This window comes from Engystomops pustulosus, chromosome 4 (genome assembly GCF_040894005.1).
Source record: "Engystomops pustulosus chromosome 4, aEngPut4.maternal, whole genome shotgun sequence".
NCBI lineage: Eukaryota > Metazoa > Chordata > Amphibia > Anura > Leptodactylidae > Engystomops > Engystomops pustulosus.
In genome coordinates this window covers 159379890-159402173 of record NC_092414.1, presented here as the reverse complement: position 1 = coordinate 159402173, position 22284 = coordinate 159379890, and the positions used below count along the sequence as shown (strand labels likewise).

At 40.3% G+C, this 22284-nt stretch overlaps 2 protein-coding genes across 4 annotated transcripts in view; both read right to left on the bottom strand.

The window, feature by feature from the left end:
• LOC140127508 (CDC42 small effector protein 2-B) overlaps positions 1 to 22284 on the bottom strand; it is a 78627-nt gene that overhangs the window by 14393 nt on the left and 41950 nt on the right. The window contains exon 5 of one of the 2 annotated variants that reach the window (XM_072148302.1): positions 13798 to 13809. The exons of the other annotated variant lie outside the window; for it this stretch is intronic. The gene's annotated coding sequence lies outside the window, so the exon portion shown is untranslated. Of the gene's footprint in view, positions 1 to 13797; positions 13810 to 22284 lie in introns of those variants that run through there. 2 annotated transcript variants of the gene reach the window in all.
• SPPL2A (signal peptide peptidase like 2A) overlaps positions 2697 to 22284 on the bottom strand; it is a 28888-nt gene continuing 9300 nt past the window's right edge. Inside the window, exons 4-16 of one of the 2 annotated variants that reach the window (XM_072148293.1) lie at positions 21064 to 21153; positions 19476 to 19609; positions 18890 to 19041; positions 15748 to 15844; positions 15552 to 15653; positions 15285 to 15366; positions 14684 to 14758; positions 12389 to 12445; positions 11699 to 11752; positions 9419 to 9518; positions 8501 to 8578; positions 8063 to 8223; positions 2697 to 6602 (exon numbers count right to left, since the gene is read on the bottom strand). In XM_072148293.1, coding sequence (XP_072004394.1) covers positions 6540 to 6602; positions 8063 to 8223; positions 8501 to 8578; positions 9419 to 9518; positions 11699 to 11752; positions 12389 to 12445; positions 14684 to 14758; positions 15285 to 15366; positions 15552 to 15653; positions 15748 to 15844; positions 18890 to 19041; positions 19476 to 19609; positions 21064 to 21153 — 1245 coding nt within the window. In that variant the 3' untranslated portion in view covers positions 2697 to 6539. The remainder of the gene's footprint in view (positions 6603 to 8062; positions 8224 to 8500; positions 8579 to 9418; positions 9519 to 11698; positions 11753 to 12388; positions 12446 to 14683; positions 14759 to 15284; positions 15367 to 15551; positions 15654 to 15747; positions 15845 to 18889; positions 19042 to 19475; positions 19610 to 21063; positions 21154 to 22284) is intronic. The other variant, XM_072148294.1, reaches the window with a different exon arrangement.

Sequence of the window (22284 nt, the reverse complement as noted above, 5' to 3'; positions counted from 1 at the left end):
TAACCGTACTCATTTATGTCAAACCAGGATATCCGAATCTTTCTGTTACTTTTTCGTGTTTTAAATGTTTTTTTTTTACTAAGCAAGCCATACCCTGAATGGACAATGCACCGCTGTAATTATATCATGGCAAATGCAAAATCACCAAAGTCAGACCAAATAAAGCATTAATAATTAAAAAAAAAAAAAAGGTGCTTCTATTCAATACTTCTTACTATGTGATATTTCAGTTTTTCTTGTTTAATAAATTAGCAAAAAGATCTACTTTTTTTTCTGTCAAATGTGGGGCAGAGTGTAACATTAATGATCTCCCCAACAAAGATACCCACTGTGTGTGGATGTATATATTATATGTATATAACAGAGAGTCCTAGTACCTTGTATTGGTAGTGAATTCATGCAATGCTCTAATGGCACTAGAATTTATATGTAAATGATTGATTCCCCCTGTAGTGAGACATAAGTCCAGCCTTTAAAGGGTTAATCCTTCAGATTCCTCCCTGTGTATGACATCATAATGTATGACAGGTGTAGACGCGCCCTCAGTGGTCACAGATGTTGTGCTGATGTCATAATTACTGAATGTTCCATAATAGCTTCCGCACTGCTGTGCCCGCTGCCATTTTGTGCCATTGGACCTTGAGCTTGACTACCTACAATATACCTACCTTGATGCGATTTGGAGGTTCTAGCAGGGACGCCCCATCAGCCCAGGACTCATCACTACAGCGCCGCCATCCTCTTCAAGGGGTTGTCTGCCTCAGACCTGGAGCTGCGAGGGAGGAAGGGGACATCCACCACCAGATCAGCCAAATTATTCTAAATTGGGTGAGAGATATTTATTGGCAGTGACCCTCTAAGCCCAGAGGAAGGGCGACCCTTCAGCCATGGCTTCCCTAGAGGTTTCCTCCACAGGGGGTTTTTCCTCTCCTGAGTGCTGAAGGGTGACTCTTCGTGAGTCGGGGGGCTGCCATGGGGTTGGGATATAAATAAAATTTGGTCATTTCATTCCCAATGAAATGTGTTTTGTGTTTTTGTTGTTTCATAGCGATTGGTAATTTTATATTCATGAAAATTAGCACAAGACAAATCCCTGGGAAGCAGCATGAGCTCTAGTGCTCGGTGATATAATTTACAGCAGCCATTTGGCCATATACGACCACTGTCTGGAGCGGACTTTCCTAGGTGTTCTTTGTGCAGATAAAAGATGGTGTTTACTATAGGCAGTATTTTGTGTTGTACTGCTGTCTTAAACAATCAAACAATCTCCCCCACTGATCACGAGATTGGAAGTTCTATCCTCACTTACTTTATGAAGAGGAGGGTCGAGCATGTGTCCTGCACCCTATTCAGTACGGTGAGAGTACCAGAAATTGCCAAGTGCAGCTCTCGGCAATCTTTGGAAATCTCAAAGACGATGAATGGAAGTGCCAGAGATAGCCAAGCATGCACAATTTCAGGTGATATACAATAAAAACACCCCAAATTATGCACTAATAAACATGGAATAGATATGGTTAGATCAGTACTGATCTCATCCTGTACATCAATTGGTTGTTCCTCTTTCCAGCAAGTCCACACACACATTGTACCTTTTCCTAACGTACATATTTTACACATCAGCTGCTATTAGTTTGCGAAACACACAAAATGGTTGCCACACAATTTCCTCATTTTAAATTTCCAAGTCCGTAGGGAGTAATGTATCCAGAGGATACAAAGGACAAGGTTTTGGCGTGACCTCCAAAAACATAGCCCGTCCACCTAAAATCATTATGAAAATCTGTATTGGTGAAAAAACCCACACCCAACTGCTATGATGCGAGGTTGAAATCTGCAGACCTGCGCAGGGAAACGACACAAAATTGGGCGCACGATTTTAGTGAATCGCGGCACAGTGCATTATCGTTGCACTTTTGGTGAACTCCGCTGACCGGGTAAGTAAATGAGCCCCATTATGTTGGAAATTTGTTTATAGTTTTATCCATTCCATGGTGAACTTCTCACCAGCTTTTACTCCACTACAATACAAGTACTCTCCTCAGGTAGAGTATGAAATGTCCCTCTTTGTGAAATCTCCCCTTAAATCAGGAAAATATGACCCTTCTCATCCCCTTTCACATGTGCTTGCAGGGATGGTGTCACTTCAGAAGCCCCTATCTTTGGTTCTATATCTAAACATCTAACTGGATCTTTATCTACAGCTTTTATTTCCAACTGGGTCTCCAGCTGCCTGTATCTCTGGTTCTGTAGCTCACAAAGCCACAAGACTGATGCGATCTGAAAGATGAGATCCTCATATTTAATATTACCTCAGCAGTAGGTTTTTAGGTACTATAGATGGGGGCTTATGAAGTGACATTACCCCTCTAACCGCTAAACTTGACTCATCATATGTGAAAATGGGATGAGAAGGGTCATATCATTCTCTAGATTTTGGGGGTAATTTTTTTCCTATTTAAACAATTTCACATAAAAGAGGGAATTCTAGAGAGGACATTACTAGCTGGGGGTGCTAGTAGCTTAGTGGGGTAAAACCTTGCGACAGGTTCTCTTGAAGGATTTTCAGATTTAGACAATTGTAAGAATTATTTGAAACTATAAAGTTGTGTTTATATATTTGGCTCCAAATCTTTCCCAGATATTATTACATAGAATAACCCATTCCCAAATAGACTCATGATTCACACCATAGATTATCTAAATTATGCATTTATTTAATCACAACATTTGTAGTTAAAAAATATTTGAAATATCCATTTATTATTAATTTTGTTAGTACTAAAAGTCTGAAACGTACAATTATAAAATGCAAAACAATTCATTAGATTATCAAAATTATCTTTTATAGGTCATATCTGTACCAAAAGGTATAAAAATGTCGACAAGTTCTTCAAAAGCTTCTCTTCAGAGCTTGTCAGAGTCTTCTATATACACCATATTGTGCTAACATGTACATGCACATGGATGAAGGTTGAGGGGCTTATGAATGGATTGCAAAGGTCATTTCCAGGTGTTTGACACGTTCTATTTTTCTATAGATCTGAAAGTGAGAGGTTTTATCAGTCCCACAAGAAGAATTCAGAGCTCTACAATATAGGAGGATTGAAGCTTGATGACTAATGTATGCAAATGTAACTTTCTTATGCGTAAAAGGAAAACTGGGTCACTGGATGGTAAAAAAAGTGTCAAGGTAAACAAGTACTACCACTATAAATAAATGAAGTGGAGAAGAGAAGTGGGATGTTCAGGCAACTATTTTCATGCATGCACACTAGATTTATGCTTTATTCATCTTAAAGGGGAACCTGTCATCAGGAGCCCTTTTTCTGGCTCCCCCATGTCCCCATAGAGAGGAACATGGGAGTTTTTTTTATGTGAAATTGATGCATGACAGAGAGGTTTCCCTGGGTCGGGGGAACACTCCTCACCGGCTACTTCCATGGGACTAGGGACACAGCTCTGCATACAGAAAGGTAAATTTTGATATCCTTTTTTGTAGTAGGCCAGTTTTACTATAAAAACTCTTTAGAAACGAGTACAATATTCTCCATGGAGACATGGGGGAGCCAAAAAAAATGGCTCCGGATGACAGATTCTCTTTAAAGTGAACCTGCCAACAGATCTCTACATTCCTATGTGAAAGCGGAAGAGTTTTTCACCACAAAATGAGTTCTGAAAAGTCCCTTTAATCTACATTGCATTGGGAGGCAGTTGCTGTGCTTATTTAGTGAGCACTTAAAAAAAAAAAAAAATAGTCGGCTCCTGTTCTAAATTTTTACAGTGGGCTTTGCCTTGGATTTCCATGGAAAAATGCTTGCTAGTACTTTAATTACAAAAACAAAATGTGTGAATTAGCTCTTAGCAGTCGAGTTCATACATAGCTGATACTACTAAGGTTGTGTTCTCCATTAGAGGATACAGCACATTGTAGATCCCATTGGGGTCTGTTCATTTTTGGCCCCTCGAGGAAAAACTGCCAACATAGTGCTGCATCGTATGCTATTCAATGGGCCATTTTACGTGGGTTAGTTAACCTGAAATCTCCATGTCACAAGTGAACAATATGGAGAAGGGTCACTTGCCATTGATCATAACCCATCCACAAATTCAGATATTTCAATCAGCAGAATTTTATTTTCCCAACCGCCTTCCAAAAAAATCAAAGCAGATCCACAATAGGTGCACAGCATAATAGATGGGGATGCAAGATGGAAATGACCTTACTTATAAGTGAGCCATGCAAATGTTGTGATTGCTCATGCAGACATATACATGAAGTGAAATAAATCTTTGAAGTTCTGTGCATTCAGACACCTAACTGGGTCCCTGGCTCCAGAGCCTTGTCCTACCCTGTTTATGTGGTCATGAGAAATACAACCATTTTTAATAATGACAAGGACATCTAGTGCACATAGGAGACCCATGTGAAGCACACCCATGAAGACATGATACATACCAATAATCTAGAAGCCTGGATGAAAGATATTGGTTTATGCTACCTCCATCTTTTTCCATCATCAGTGCAAATCCACTGTCCTTTATATTTTATATTAATAAGCTCCTCTGTGTATACTATATAAACATCTGCAAGCTAAGACTGGAAATTGAAGAGATATAGTATATGGAGCAAAAAGTCTCCTAGAAGATGAAATCTACAGACAGTACCTCTACCCCTCGTTGTCATTGTCCTCGTTCCTATAATGGCAACTTGATCATGTTCCTGTATTTGTAGTACAATGCCAACCCCCCCCCCCCCCCCCCCCGACCTCAATCAAAGATTGAGACGATCCGTAGGCCGGCCATCGAGAAGACAGCTTGGAGGTAGGAGAGTCTACTTAGTTTTGACTTTCTATCATTTACATTTTCTATAGGTTGCCATTTGGTAAAATCAAAAGATTAGACCCCCCTATTGACCATTCTTTCATGTTAGAAACAAAATGAAACATGTTGAGGGGATTTCCTTGTGAAGAGGCACAATATAGCTTCCCAGAAAGCAGACAATTCCTTTACACAGTGGATGTCATGTTGATATCAAATGTTCAACTAATTTTGACAATATTAACCATTTTCTCCTTGATCAGTCATGTTGAATTTTTTACTTCCATGAAAAGCAGTGGCTCACAACATGTACAAGTCAAACACCCAGAATGCAGACTATAATAGCAAAAGCTATATAAAAGGTGGAAGGAAACTGTGCACATATACATACATTATAGTGCAGATGACCTGCTGATTCTTTAGGTTATTGAGATAAGGCTCTTCATATTGTTTTATCCATATTTAAAGGGTATTTCCATATAAGAAATATATGTCATAACTTAACTACAGGATATACCAAAACTTAACTACAGGATATAAACTGTATGTTGTGGGTCCCAGAGTTGGAAATCGACTCTAGCTCCACAAAGGAGGCCAAGTCACATGGTAAGTGGTAAATGAAGTGGTGGACATGCCCGGATGTGGGCATTATCACTGTGATATGGCCATCTATGCATTCAGAATGGAATACCCTCTTAATACTTCCTATTGTCTTAAGATACAGGGGCTTATTTATGAAGGGTCCCGCGGGCGCATTTCCGTTGGGTTATCCGTCGTTTTCGGGGATCGCCCGCTGGGACCGAGATTTAGAAGGGGATTGTGTCACACGCGATTGAATTTTGCCGCATCGTCGCCGGCTTTCATGCAACAGAAATAGGGGCCGGCGATCGGACGATCCCACTGATTCGGACTGCGCGGGGGATTTAACAGTAAAATTGTGTTGCAAGCAACCCAGTTACATACACCGGGAAGAAGAAGGTAAACTCCGGCGGACCTGAGTGGGGAGCAACACATGCAGGATATCGGGCGCACGCTCTAAGTGAATCTCGGCAGAGTTCATTCTCGTTGGACACTCCGGATCGGGGAAGCACAGGGTCGGGTAAGTTAATGTGCACCACAGTGTCACAGATGTCCATTGATCGGTGCAGAAATTGAAACATCATATACCCGGTAATCTGAGGTAACCGCAACCAGTAGGATGTAGTAAGAGACTTATAGCAAAGGCTCACAGACTGAATAATGGAAACACTCACTATAGATTTCTGCTGTCACTGCACATCATATAGCACAGATCATAGATACAGGAGCCCCTATGAGAATCAGTAGAATTATAAGAAAAACTATACAATCCGGTCAGTCTTGTCGATTTTATGCCATTTTTTCATTTATGTCACTTTATATCTCACTTTTTTCTATTCAAGAGGCACAATTTACGAATAGGAAGGTGGAATACTGCAAAGAATTGGCAGAAATATACATCATTGTCTTTTTGTAGTGCACAGATCTTTCTGAAGTTAAGTAAGGCACAATTCAATGGAAAAAGATTTCACAGTATTCCAATCCTCCCTCAGATTTGTATAGAATAAAAAAAAAAAAAAAAAACCTACAAAATACTTTAGATTACATGTTGTAATGGGAAAACTGTAAACCCCAAGCAGAAATATTGATTTCATGATAAAAATACAACTGTGCAGAGCCTAAGGGTTACATCATGGTGCTCATTGTGCTTCCCCTCGTATAATGTTTTCTTCACTGACAGTGTTGTCCACTTGCTCCATGATCTAGAGTGAGAGAGAGAAGAATTATTATTGGGAACAAAGGCGGCAAATCAGCAGGAGAAAACACACAAGGTCCAGCAATGGACCAGATATCATTTTTTCCCCTAGACCATTAGAGGTATTTTACCAAATTCAATTTTTAAGACTGGCATTTTAAATGCCATTCTTGATACTCCACCGCCCATCTCCCCCAGCCACGAAGTAGATCAAAAAGGGTTCTCTGCCCAAATACTTGGGACAGGGTGTTCACACCCCCCACTTCCACCATCAGCTGTATCCAGGACTGAAGAGCTCAAAAACCTGTGGAGACAACACAGTACAAGCCCTCCAATATGTCTCATAACCAGAAACCTATTTTTATTTTTTGGGGTTCAGACAAAAGTCCTACGAATTCAAGTTCCACCAGTGGTTACAAAGGGTTTCCATGCATATTTCAAACAACTAACATCAGAGAAGTCACCTAAAAGTGGTTTTGGCTGCCTCCCGATACTATGATAAAGTGGATGGGGTCAGAAACAAAAGACACAGTGGGGGAGATGTATTAAAGGAAATCTACGACAACGATCAAGGATTGTAAACCAAGCACACTGACATACTTGTTTGTGCCCCCTCTGACTGGATCTGCTATTTTTTAAGATTCCTATGCCCTTGTGTTTAAGAAAAAAAGGCTGTAATAATTATGCAAATTAACCCGAGGGGCTCCGGTCTCCAGGCTCCATAGCTGTTAATAGAGCCTGGAGCCCCTCATACTCATTTGCATAACTTTAAAAGCCTTTTTTTGTACAATCCAGGACATAAAAAGCTAAAAAGAAGAACACATCCTGCCAGAGGGGGCACACACCATTATGTCAGTGTGCGTAGTTTACAATCCTTTATCCTGGTGGTAGACGTTCTTTAAGCCAAATTTTACAGCATTCAGCAATTTTTTCGATTTGTCCAACTAAGGGGGCGTGGTCTGTAAAAAGGGATGTGGTCTCATGAAAAGGGGGTATGGCCAGGGGGTATGGCCAGTTTTTAACGAGAAATTTTTGATCATTGCAGCCTGGGACTAAAATACAGTAAATGTATCCAGAGAGGTCTGTTTGTAACTAGGGGTTGTCTGTAAATCGAATGTTCTTAAGTCTGGATTGCCTGCACTAAAATGCAGTAACCTGGCACAGCTATAACACAATGGGTGCCATCTACTTCTGCCGCTATCCAATAAATAGGCTCTGTATAGGTTTTTGTTTGGTATGGAATTGGGATGCTAGACCCCTACCAATTCCATAATTGTAGAATAGGTTATCAGTATGAAAACTTCATTATGCAAATATACACACAACTCAGAGCACATGCAGAAAAATCCAGTTACAGAATATACACTATCTACATCTGAGATCAGAGGACACTATGGCGCGCTTTGTGGGTGTAGTCAAGGCTGATAGGATCAAGGTATGTAGTGTAAAAACAGTGTAAATGCATACCTCATAGCAGCCGCCATTCCAAAACTTCTTCATTTCCTTTCTTCTCCAGGCAACAAGAGAACTGGCGAGAAGTGTGCAAGGCACTAGATACAGCAGGGCCGGCTGCCCCATATTGAGTATAATCAGAATAACTAAAGTCAAAATCATTCCCACTGCATAACCTAGAAGAGAGGATGGGCAGCAGGAAAATCAATGCAGCTGGCAAAGAAAGCCAAATAATAAGAACGGCAGGCCTGAATACCACTAGCAAGTTACATTTATAACCATTTTAACAAATGACAATTGAATTGATAAACCATAATCCACCATCTAGAATATGTCCGCACATCGTCTTACAAATCAGATTTTCACGATACACTAGTTAGATAGTAAGATAAATAGCTATAGAAGCCCATAAGGTCCATCACAGGCATTAGGACATGAAGATATGACACATACCTATTGTGCAGGAGATGTAATAAGCACTAGAAGATGTAAATCGTACATCAAATCTTCTGCAGTACGCTACCAGCAGGCCTACAATGCAAACAGAAAGTGCACAGGATGAATCCAAATAATTGTACAAGAAATTCTGCAATACTGTGCGGGAGCAACCCCCTTCCCAAACTGTGTGCTCAAACCTCCTGTGCTGCAGTGATATCACATCAGGCCAGGGAGGGAAAGGGGGATTTGGTGCTGAGGAAGCACAGAAGGAGGGACACTGAATCTGCAGCAAATAAGGACTCTGGTAATGCCCTCAGAGCCCTTCAGGATCATTAACATAGCTTTAAGATCACCCTAACTATTAAGTGTCCCTGGTTTATCATGCTTGAAAAAAAAAAAAAATCAAAGGTTGATTCTTTCTGCAAATGTAAACAGATGCTAATTTATGCAGAGAAGTTAAAATAATGGGCAACTAAAAACATTAAATTACTTTATTTCAGAACTTCAGAAGTGTAGCTGCAAAGAGACTGACATGATGCAAACAGAAGGCTTCAGTCTTCGTTAATCAAAAAGGTGTCAAATAATCTGATCCATTAAAAAATGATCGGTTAAAATCCAAAGCATTTGGGAAGTAAACAGCAGAACCTCTTCCTTAGAGTCTGAAATCAAATCACATATTCTCAACTGACACAACACATCTGAGACACATCTTCCCCCAAATGACCCACCAAAAAGTGAATGTGGATGCAAAAAAATGTAATAGGCAGAAAATAAATGTTTACAGAAATATTGGGAAGTTTAGATACATTCAATAACTATAAAAGAATATCATATACAGCATGTACTATTTTCAGCCGGTTAGTATATCAAAACATTATTATATAACAATATATAATATCGATAAGATTACTTTTGCTCCCTTTTTTAACTCACCAGGTACAATAATATCTCCAAAGCCCAACAGTGAAAAAGGCATAACACATAACTTTACGGCTGAGTACTCCAACCTAGGTACTCTAATAACTACCGGTAACTGGAAAACAAGAACAGAACAGGTAGATTTTAAAGTGTAACATTAAAGAAGCATTGCAGGAAATAAAGACTACAATAGACACTAGTAGTGTGGTTTATTAGCTTAGCAAATTTCCTCATAATTTATGAGCTGTATTCTGATTCTCTGTGTATCCAATACTTGGTGACCCAGAACCCTGACTTCTTGTATCCTACAGTATGTACTGTGTGCACCAAAGTCAGTCTTTACATGCCCAGGAGATGCACTTTAAAGAAAATCTACCATGATGAATCTACAATCAGCATATGTCTGATGGTACATTCTTCCTGCTTGCCTCTGCCCTTATCTGTAATTTAATAATTCTAGAACCTTTGTAATATATAAATGAATTGCAGAGGGTACTGGTCAGGCACTGAGAGCTATGGTTACTCCAGGCCCCAGCAGCCTCTGCAGTTAATTTACATATTACTAAAATAAAGTTTTGTTAGATTCCAGGATTATTAAATTACATATTAGGGAAGAGGCAGGCACAAGGAATCTACAATCAGAGCTACTTCTGATAGTAGATTCCTCATGGTAGGTTTCCTTTAAGACTCTCACAGGTTCACACATGTGACGCTGTAGTTTACGGGAAGGCAGTGTGTGCTTCATGTGGAAAATCAGAGAACAGAACTCAAATCACGAAAAAGAAGATTATTTAAAAAAGTGACTAGCAAGCAAATTAAACAAATCGGTGTTCTAAAATTATGGTATTCACATTTCGGGAGTGCATCTCTTAGGTTGCTCACTGACATAAAGATGACCATCCCAACTGTCAAGAATGGGTATAAACATAAATTATTAGCTTTTTTAATGTGCATGGTATTGCTCACAATATATATAAGTAACATAGCAAAAGTAATGTAAACCATTGCCCTTTTCTCCACCCTTGCTGAATCTACATTTCTATGCTAGAGAACTGAGTAACCAATTTTTGCTTTGCTATGTGTTAATAAAATAGGCAGAAATTATTAAAATTCTCCACCAGCAATGGTGCACAATGCTTCTCTGCTGAAGGGGTATTACTAGGATTTGCCATTACTATAAAATAATGGTCCAGCTAGTTATGCGAGAGAACACTTGTATATCTTATGCAAAGTTTGATCTTGCTTTACTTTCGAGTATATAACATATTTGTCAACCTAGGGCACGTTTACAGGGCTAATCCTGTACAGCCCCTTTAAATAGTCAGTAAAGCTGTGATGGTCACTAACCTTTCAGACAACTTGTGCTCTGGTTCTAGCCATGCTGAACACAATTGCTATCTACTTCTGTTCATGTTCCAGCCCCCACCTTAGTAGAAAGCAGCCGATGACTTCACCATCCGTCCTCTATGGCGCTGATTTACTGACCGTTACCTGCTGTATACAGGCACTCAAGCGTCTCTATCCAAAACCAAGTGACCTACACGGGTTATTCTGATGAAGCCCTCTGGAGCTGCTTTGTTTATGGACATAAATTTATGCAAACTTATTATGCCAATATCTATGCCTGCTTCACGATCAATTACAGTGCAGTAGATATAAATCACATTAAGGGGTTGTGCACACAGGCGTGTCTGCAATACGCACCGCAAACAGGGAAACTATGCAGCCAATATTGCACAGGTGGACATGGGTACTGAGCAGTCGTTATGTGCTCTACATTTTTTGTCTTGATATGCTATAGATTTTTTGCCTCCAGCAACATGCTGGGCACAATAGATCTCTATGGGGGCCGTGAGATATTGCCACAATTTGTGTGGTTAGTTCATGCCCCCCAAATGTAGCCATGTGAATGAAGTCAAAGGATGTATAAATTTGAATGGGAGAGCATGGCTCCAAGATTATGTTCACATACAGCATAAAAGGTTTCAGTGTAAAAGGACTTGAATATTTTATCTTTCTGTGAATTGGATTAAGATGCTATGAATAATGATAGAACACATTTTACAATTATACATGTATAATTAAGGTCAACTTACAATTCATTAAACATTGCAAGCAAAACCCCCATTACTCTTATTGATGGAATGGTAACACATATAGTATGATAGTAGCAGATTATATGAAAATGCTAAGAAATAAAAAATGAGATAAATGCAATACGGTAGAGATATCATTGAATATGTGATAAAGTGTGATAAAATAATCCATTGAAGTTATCTGAAAGACAATCCTTACTTTCTCGAAGGTAGCTTGAGAGTCAGGGGGGACCTCCACATAGTTCTCACCATTCTAGGATCAAATCCAAGTCAAAGACATTTAATATCCAAATGGATCAGCCAAACATAGGCCAGACTTTATAATATTTAGAGTATTTCTACCTCAGTGTAATGCTTAGAACATAAAAGCAATCACAGGACTGACCATAGGCCACTTCACAGGTCATGCTTTAGAGTCTAAATATTCTACACTTGTACATGAAATCAAGTTGTTAGATATATGGTTACAGGTCTGATTGAAAAGTGATGCCTTGATAAAATTATTTCTGGCAGTGATCACTGTCCTGTAGAGATCATTTGCTCATTGCAGTAAATGCCGGAGCTTTGGCAGCATTTGCTGGTGCAGGAAGTTTATCTACATGGTGGTTTACATCCGTGTGGTATCTATTTCACTCTGCAAACAGGAATTTACATTGAAAGGAGATAAGGATTTCTATGTTTGTTTCCGTGTATTTGAGCATGACAATCCTATAATCATGCCATGCAGCAGATTAATGGCGTATTCTTGACATTTCTAACATATCCACAACGGAGGTCCACCATCCCCCAGTCCAATATAAAACTATAAATGTTAAAAACTGCACCAAAATAAAAAATACAATACAAAGATTTTAAGAATGGCTTTCATTTCAATTACTGAAGTACATACCTTTTCTGTACTTCCTGACGGCCCAGCTGCTACTTCAATCATGATGCTTTGGCCATTCTGAAAATATCCAGAATAAAATATCAGTCAGATGATTGAATTACATAACTCCTGACCATCCCTATAATAAATATGGGTCAATTGTCTAATTCCCACAAAACAAATCCTAGTTTTCAGTATTTGTAAGGGTGCATTCACACGCGGCCATGTGCGGGAGAGGAGGTGACCCCTTCCCCCTCCATATGAAACAGCGGCGCACGGCCGCACACTTGCGAAAAGATAGAGCGGGCTCTATTTCACTGTGTACGGTGCGTAACGGTACCGCCGCCGGGCCACCATTGCCGTCTGAATGTACCCTTACTGACATTCTCTTGTAGTGCAGCAAGTTAAGTACACATCAGTTTTCCCAATTTCCTGTTAAAAGATACTCAGTTTCTGTTCTCCTCATCACCACCCCCCTCCCCCCAACAGTTCTTGGTTGTGATTTGTATAAAATCACTAGGATGTGATTCAGTGTTTCATCTTGTGAGATAATAGAATAAAGAAATTCAACGTAAATGAGAAATAGAACGACATGCCACAGGCAGCTGTGGGTGCACGTACATGTGGGTTTTTGCCCCAGCTCCCAAACTTGTTGTGTTTTGAGCACCTGCTCTATGTGAATAGTTTACTATCCCATGAAGGCTGTGACAAAATCTGCACAATTGTTTATTCATCTGCTGTTTCAATGGTCATTGTCCAGGGAGGGGAGCTGGACTGATGTTGCTGCATACACTATCATGTGCTTTTTACTTCTTTTCACCTTTTTAATTGATTTTATTCACTTTGTGCGCAGTCTTTCAGTATTATTAGTATTAAACAGAGAGCATCCATTATCACAGGAAATGTTTATTATTATTCATCTTCTGAGATAAGTTAAAGAAATATTTAAGGCACAATTCTTATCGTTTATATAGCATCAGCATAGAAAGTGTAATCAAAATGCAACAAAAAAAAGATTAGGGGCAAATTATTGCTTAGCATGAATCATAAAGCTAGGTCTTCATCTCTTTTCTGCCCTCTGCTTTAAGGAAATGTCAGGAAGACTCCTGGTGTATCAGCACAATGGAGAAATGTATGCTCAAACAGAAAGATACCGTTCGTCCTGTTCAGCTCCTTTCCTCTAGAGCAGTGATGGCGAACCTTTTGGAGACAAAGCGCCCAAGCTACAACCAAAACCTGAGTCGGTCCTGAGTTCACCGATACAATATAAAGATGATGGAGAAATTTGGATTGTAGCTTCCCTCCAGGGTCCCCTGAAGAGAAAGAATCAGTGAACCCAGAGCCAGAGCTCCATTGACAATCCATCTCAATCCAACCATTCCCGCTCCTCCTGTAGTCCTAGAATCCAAATAGCGCTGAGCATGGCACGTCCTGGGCTATATTGGATCACAGGAGAAAGCCTTGAGTCCTAGCTGGTAAACCCTGTGTTGGGGTGAAGGTCTGAGTGCCCACAGAAAGGGCTCCGAGTGCCACCTCTTGCCCCGTGCCATAGGTTCGCCACCACTGCTCTAGAGAGTAGGAGAAGCAGTGAACAATTGCAGCGATTTGCTGATGATAATGCACAGGATAGGGGCAGTATCATCACGGTGGGAGCAACCACAGCGTACATTCAGCAGAGGCTGGGGATGGAGGCTGTACAGTGCAATCCATCTCCCATGGACTCCAATGGCCTCAACTGAACATTTACAGCAGGATGAAATAGCATTAGTCTATGATTTTTTTTATCTAGTGTTTCTTGCTGTATGCAATGTATATGTATATGTGGATGCCTCCGCCTGCCAGCATAAGCCTATGGACACGTTAAGCATATATGATGGTAGCCTTCCTTAACATGTACAACAATTAGATCTAATCAAAGCCTAAGTGCTAAGGGCACATGTAATTGTGACGTATAATGCAGGGATGGGAGTACTTGCGTTATATAGAAATATAAGGCAAGGACGTTCCTTGCATTATATCTCCATTTCTTTCTGTGTGCAGCCTTTGGGGTTGTGGCACCATACAGCAACTATTTACTGGCTGTACATATTTGTGTACAAGAGCCCTTAGGGCTCATTCACACTGCCGCATGTACGTCCCCATAGACGGCAATAGCGGCAGCAAGCTCTATCTTTCGGCGGATGTGCGGGCAAACCACGTGTGAATGTACCCTTAGACGGTGAAAAGGCAGGTATAGCAATTTTTTCTAAATATTTTTTATACCAAATGTAAACAGTCAAAATAAAGACATTTGTTTTTGCTCTTTTTTTAACATACCTTTGTAATGAATGGCGTTATAAAGACAAAGAATACATCATACAAAAGCAAGAGGCCTAGGAGAATGACACATGCCTGTAACAAGAAAACATAGATAGGATAAGCAGACATGACAAGAAACTTCCTCAATGAGAGGACAAGCCTCTTCTCTGCTAATTTACCAATCAGCAAGTATCAGGCATCATTTTCTACGACAAATATATTCTCCAAAGGGAATAGGGTTCAGGATACTGCACATTCCAAATGGCATAATCTATATTACAAATTAACTGCTTCTACAAGCAACATCTGACAATCAAGTGAAATCCCCAATATAGTATTGCCTTTGTGGAGAATCGCATAAACTGTTCCTTTCATGCTGGATACAGTGCTAAGACATCAAACATGGTCTACAAAGGAGGGCTGCAAAGTATTCACAATGTAGTGGCCCCTAAACTCCAATTCCACCAATTCCATCACCTGACATCTCTACAAATTATCAGAGATTAGATTATCATGTAATTGTGTGTATTTATAAGATGTACATTTACTAAATATATGACTGTGTATTTCTAATTGTGATTGTAAACTAATCAAAAAAAGATGTAGGTACTTGTCTTACCTTAAAATTTGGCATTCTTAATGTTTTGATAAAGTTAAGGCAAAATGCAATTCCTAGAATATCTTGTAGTATCCAGATCCATCTAAGTAAACAAAATATAATCAATACACATGGATTTCATGTCAGTACAATGTAACTATGCACACTATGTGGCCACTTGCATTTATAGTTTTATCTTAAGTGACAGCTGTAGCAGTAGCACAGTCAGGATATTAATAGTACAGGGAAAAAAAAAATCTGTCATGTGCATTTAAAACATCACCATACCTGTCTTCATTCCGAAATACTGCCCAAGTCACGGAAATGGCTGCACAAAAGAGTGCCAAGAAGATTAAGCGCACTTCTGCACTTTTACTTAAACAGGAAATTCTGTGTGAAGCAAATAATAAAGAACATTAATACATTTTACATAATTTAAGGGAAACCTAGAGTAAAAAAATACATATATAAAATGAAGGCGTACCTGCATCTTCCGTATGGGATGTACTGGATCAACGCAGAGAGACAGTTAAACATACTCAAGGCAGATGCCAAGCAAAACACACAAATGATAACATACACTGCAAAAAGAAAGAGAGAATTTATACTATGAGTGATTACACTAAACAAATGTTCATACAGATCACTAAATAGAAGAGCACGGCTGTGCAGCCACATTGTATATGCCATAAATATCTAACAGGCGCAGTTTTATTACTGGGACCCTTGATATCAGGAGAAAGGAGGTGCTGTGTCCCCTGAATTCATCATAGGTAATTATCAAGGGCTCATTTACGCAGGGTTATAATTGCCCAATCACCCCCATATATGTTCATTCTCAAACACTGCCAATGTTAAGTTTATCAGTAGCAGAATGGGGTTCAAGTTTACAAGTTATCCTCCAGCCACCGGACAGGTAAGTTTGAGCAGTTGGACACCCACAAACTAAAAGCATGAGGGTGTGGTGAGCCGACAGGCAAGTATGCATTCATCCTCTATAGGACTTTAAGATACAGAAAGTACAGAGCATCGCAACCTCCACAGTTGCAGACAATGAACTGAGCAGTAAAATGGTTGTGTAATCGGTTGCTCCACTCAGATGGGGATATGGGACTCATAGAAGGTAGACCTGCACCAATCAGATGGGTCCACCCTTTTCAAGAGAACTGGTCCCACAGGCTTTCCACATAACAGATTAAAGAAGATATGGAAACAGACAAGTTTGCTCAGTTAAACCATTCTATAGCCATCACATACTGGACTACAGAGTGATACAAGGTCCTGTCACCTAAAGTTAAATGGTACAGAGAGACAACAACAGCAAGGACCCACAAATGTAACTTCCGGATTACAAATCCCTCTTAATAGGGCCTGGAAACATCTGTGTGGATTTTACTGTTGTCCACTTTTCGGAAGTCGAAAAGCTCGAAAGATCAGTCTTTTTTTTTTTTTTTTACTTGTGGATGTACGAGGGCGGATCAATAAGTACCCGTGTTTGACGACAGAGGGTGTTCCTAAAGTTATTATTGTGTGCCGCCATCTATCTGACGATGGCAAAACAAATTGCAGACTGATTGATAGGTTAGTTTGGGTTTGGCAGCCATTTGAGTAAGACGTGTTTCGTGATTTTTGCTAATATGGAAAAAGAGCAGTAACGTTCGGTAATTCGCTTTTTGTTTTTGGATAGGAAAAAAACGTGAGGAGATAAAAGCAAAGTTGGATGCTGTTTATGGGGACACTTCGACATCTATGACCACAGTTAGATATTGGTTCAATTAATTTAAATGTGGGCGAACATCCATTTTTGAGCGACCAAGGAGCCCGGCAAACGTGGTTACCGAGGAAGTCCACAACATGATGATCGCTGATCAACAAACAAAAGAGCGCAAAGTAGCAGAGGCCATGTGTTGACCAGAATGGCAAATAATATCTTACGTGATAAGTTGGCGATGAAAAAATTGTCGTCCCGATGGGTGCCACGATTGCTCACGGTGGACAACAAGCAGATGCGGCTGTTAACTGCAAAGCAGTGTTTGGAGTAATTTAAGCGACATCCGAAGGAGTTTTTGCATGAAACCTGGATTCATCATTACACACCAGAAACTAAGCAACAATCAAAACAATGCATTTCTCCAGGTGAATTTGCTCCAAAGAAGGCAAAGGCGGTCCCATCGTCCGGAAAGGTCATGCGAAAGGGATGCGAACAGCGTCATCCACATGGATTTTTTAGAAAAAGGAAGGACGATCACTGGACTACTACAGCGAGTTATTGGACCGCTTCGACAAAAAAATTGAAAGAGACACGGCCGCATTTAGCAAAAGAGAATGCACCAGCACATTCATCTGGTGTTGTTGCCGCCAATCTGCATGAATTGCGTTATGAATTGCTGCCGCACCCCCCGTTTTCACCCGAACTAGCTCTCTCTGAATTTTTTTCTTGTTCCCCAACATGAAGAAATGGCTCGCGGGAAATTTTTTTTAGCTCAAACGAGGAAGTCATCGCCGAGACAGAAGCGTATTTTGGAGAGTTCAACAAATCCCCTTTTTTTTGGAGGGTTAAAAAAATGGCAGGAACGTTGGGAGAAGTGTATCTTTCTAAAAGAGGACTATGTTGAAAAAAAAATAATTTAAAAATGGTGTCTTCATTTCTAACCTGGCTACTTATTGAGCCATCCTCGTATACTACAGTTTTTAAAGGAAACCTACCACCACAAATCTACCTATAAAGGTAGATCGGGTGGTAGGTGAATCAATGGGACGTGAGGATAGCCCTTTTAAGGGCTAATCCTCACGTCCCCGCACTTTTTTGTAAACTTTTATTACCCTAATATGTTAATTTTGTTATGCGGCTACTTGGGCGTGGAGTAGCCGCATCTGAGATTACACGAGGCGGCTACTCCACGCCCCGGTAGCCACTTTACCCCTCCTACTCACCATGTTCGTCCGCCAATCCTGCCGTCTGCGCATGCGCAGAACAGCAGGCCCGCGCCTGTGCAGCCCCGGCTTCGGAGCAGTGACCGCGCAGGCGCGGGCCTGCTGTTCTGCGCATGCGCAGACGGCAGGATCGGCGGACGAGGGTGCGCAGCTACGAGCAGCTGCGCGCCGAACATGGTGAGTAGGAGGGGTAAAGTGGCTACCGGGGCGTGGAGTAGCCGCCTCGTGTAACCTCAGATGCGGCTACTCCACGCCCAAGTAGCCGCATAACAAAATTAACATATTAGGGTAATAAAAGTTTACAAAAAAGTGCGGGGACGTGAGGATTAGCCCTTAAAAGGGCTATCCTCACGTCCCATTGATTCACCTACCACCCGATCTACCTTTATAGGTAGATTTGTGGTGGTAGGTGCCCTTTAAATATGTTCTTCTACAGTCTTTGTCCTGTAAAGTTTTTATATTGTTTACCACTTGAGGTGCTGGAGACTGCCCTTTCTTGATTTAATCTACCGTTACTGACGTGCTTCATGGATCCAACTCCGGGCACAAAATGGGACGAAAAACTGGAGTGGTAAGTTGACTATGCCTTTCATTTTTCTCCCCAAGAAAGTACCTAAACTGCCTTCAAACCCTTGATAAGTCTACCCTAAAGAGCAAAAGAATATAACCAAAGTACCATAAACAATACTTACCTAACCACTTATAGAAGAAGTATAGCAGAAGTAACATGACGCAACATATAACTACAAACAGGATAACAGTAAAAGGAGTGAATGTCACATTCTCATCTTTCTTCTTCCCTCCTTCGCTTTCCCCAGTATTGTGGGAGGGTCTTAAGTCTTCCCTGTAAGAAGAAATCAATAGTTGAAAATGATATTTTCGTCTACAATGTACAGTTAACTGTTAGAAGACCAGGAAGTTTCATATTCAGCTTCTCTCCCTTTAAAATTTATCTGAAGGTCAAACTAGATATTAGAGAGCTGTGTAGCTACTGTAGCTCTCTGTAGTTCTTCAGTAGATACTACTATAGTAGTAGACACTACTACAGTATAGGGTAGCTTTCACTTGTAAGAGGGGAAATTCCTACTACAGACTTTTAGAAGGGTATTATCTAAGTAGCTCCTACATAGATAGGACTAACATTTCCAAAGGTGAAAGTACAGTTTGACTAGAAAGAGTAGGACAAGTGCATTACTGTATACAAAGATAAGAACAGAATATGTGCTCCCTTCCTCATACATAATTGGAAATGACAGAACCACAGTTTCTCACACTTACAGCTCTGATACTCCACTCCAATAGCCACCAAGTGCCACAGTGAAGACTGAGATAAGGAATATGACCAGCATGCTGTAATCAAACAATGGAGGCGATGGGGAATACATTGTCACATTAATATTCCTTCCAACGTCCTAAGAAAGTAAAAGAAAAAGAACAAAGTGTATATTATTGTATATCCTCGCTTCAATTTTCATTAAATGTAATCATTAAAAGTCATTTAAACATAAATGTAAGTATATTAAAATGTTGCTTCATTTGTAGGCAGTAGTTTTGCGTCCCAAATCACCATTTAAGTCCCTCCATAGCCGCAATTAAAATAAAAAACCTTGGTCCAGTATTTGCACAGTATTACACCACGGCTTTGCAGCACATGCTCCAGCTTCAGTGCAGAACTGCAACAGCACGCGGAGCACAAGAGATGAGTCCGATACAGTTACAGATCCGATAAAGTTGTTTTTTTTTATCACGGCCATGGAGGGACTTGGTAAAAGGCAATTTGGGATACTAAACCACCAGTCCTACGTGTCTTAAAGAGGACCCATCAGGGCAATTGAAGAATAAAAATTTGAAAAAAATAAATAAAAAAATCTGCATTTTTGACATTTTTACAACCTGACAGAACAGCCAATCTGGAATAAAGACAAAGTAAGAAATACATGAGCAACAGAATGAATGGTCATAATCAAATGCACATATAACCCCACCAACCTTCCATAGTCTCAAATCTAAAACAAGAAACTGTAGTGGGGACAAGAGTAACAGACAAGAATAAAGGACAAAGCATGTATAGTTGCAGCAAAAAAGATGTCATTCGTGTAAAAATGGGCAGAAAAATAGAAAGAATGTACACAAAAGTTTGTCCCAATGAACTTCACTCTGTATTCCATAGATAATGAAAATTGTATCCAGTGAAGCACAGTATTAAAGGGATAGGCCAGGAATAACTAATGGCTATCAATTGTTTACTGGGTGGAAGGTGACAATTCTCCAGGAGATCAGGTGCCTGTTATGGTCAATAGCTTTAACTACGTACAGACCGGCTCTCAATCACTTGCAATGGGAGCCAAAGCTGCAGTGATGGCACCGTTCACTACAGGGCAAGGGCGAATTCCATAGCACAGCGGGCACACATCGGCGCACAGGAGGGGGAAGGAGCGCTGCTTGCCCCTGCCCCTCTCCATAGAGATACATGGCGCATAGCACCATAATAAGGGGAAAGATAGGACATGTCTTATCTTTTCCCCAGATACTGAACGATACAGTGCCGCAAGTGTGCTGCTCCGTGCACCCATTGCCGACCAATGGGGGGCGTATATACGACATATATACGGCAGCCGTATATACGTCCCCCAAAGGCCGTGTGAATGTATCCTAAAAAAGCTAGCCAGTTCCATCTCACTCTCCTGTCCCTGTGTTAACATTGGCGTGGGGTTGTATTCGTATAATAGGCCATCAATAGTTAATCCGGACCAACCCTCTAAATAAAGCAGTACTGTGTTGGATGGAACACAAATCATTAATGCTTGGGTGTCAATAGCTGCTTTTAGTGGGTCAATTCTATACCAGAATGTACACTTAAACATACCTGCTCCATGTTAGCAATATCTCCATACTTCACATAAGCAATAGGTATTGTCAAGCTTTCATATCCACTTCTGTTGTCTGTAGGACGAGGCTGTAACAAAACAGGACAACAATTATTAGCAAGAGAGGCTGATGTATTCTTATAAGGTTTTTTTAGTTATTGCCAAGACTTGTGATGACAATCCCTGTTAAATTTTCATAATAAAACTGGCTTTTTCTCATAAAAAGAAAAGTTCACCTGTCTCTCTGCAGTGTCCCATGTCCTATGGGAGCAGCTTATGAGGTGTGCCCCCACCCCTGGAGAAACCGCTCCGCCAGGAGTCTTTTTCAAATTAGAAAAGGCCCATATTACTCCTTTTTAAAATAGACTCATGACCAAGGGGTTTCCCGAAGGTGGGGGGAACAACTCCTCACTGGTCACTCCCATGGGACTAGGGACATTGCTCTGCAGAGAGACAGGTAAACTTTCATCTAACTTTTCTCTTTATTGGAAAGAGAAGGTTTTATTAAAAAACACTTTGGCAGTGTGAGGGGAGCCAGAAAAAGGGTTCCTGATGACAGGTTCTGATTAAAACATTTATAAGTTTAAGTGTTGAAAAAAAAATGACACCATCCATACACTGAAGTATTAAAAAGTTATTAGCGCCTAATGAAGGCAAAATGAAAAATTTTAATGTTTGTAATTGTATAAAAACATTATAAAACCTACCGTATACACTCAAATATAAGCCTAGTTTTTCAGCACAATTTTTGTGCTGAAAAATACCCACTCGGCTTATACCCTGTTTATTTTTTATATACCCAAGTACTCAGCTTATTTGGTTTTATGTGCAGGTCATACTGGGGGCTGGCAGGCTGACTATATACCACAAGGGCTGGCTTTCTCAGGAGGCTATGACCAATGCATTTGCCACCATAGGCTTATATTCGAATCAATAGGTTTTCCCAGTTTTTTGTGGTAAAATTAGGAGCCTCGGCTTATATTTGAATATATACAGTATATAAATTTAGCATCCCTGTGATTGTACCGACCAAAATAATAGAAGAGACTTGTCATTTGGGACGCAAAGTGAAAGCTGTAAAAACCAATTCTACAAGAATATGGCGCAAATGCGTTTTTTCACCATTTGGAATTTATTTTTCCCGCTTCCCAGTACACAGCATGGAATATTAAATACCGTCACTATGAAGTGCAGTTTGTTAAGCAGAAAAGAAGTCCTCA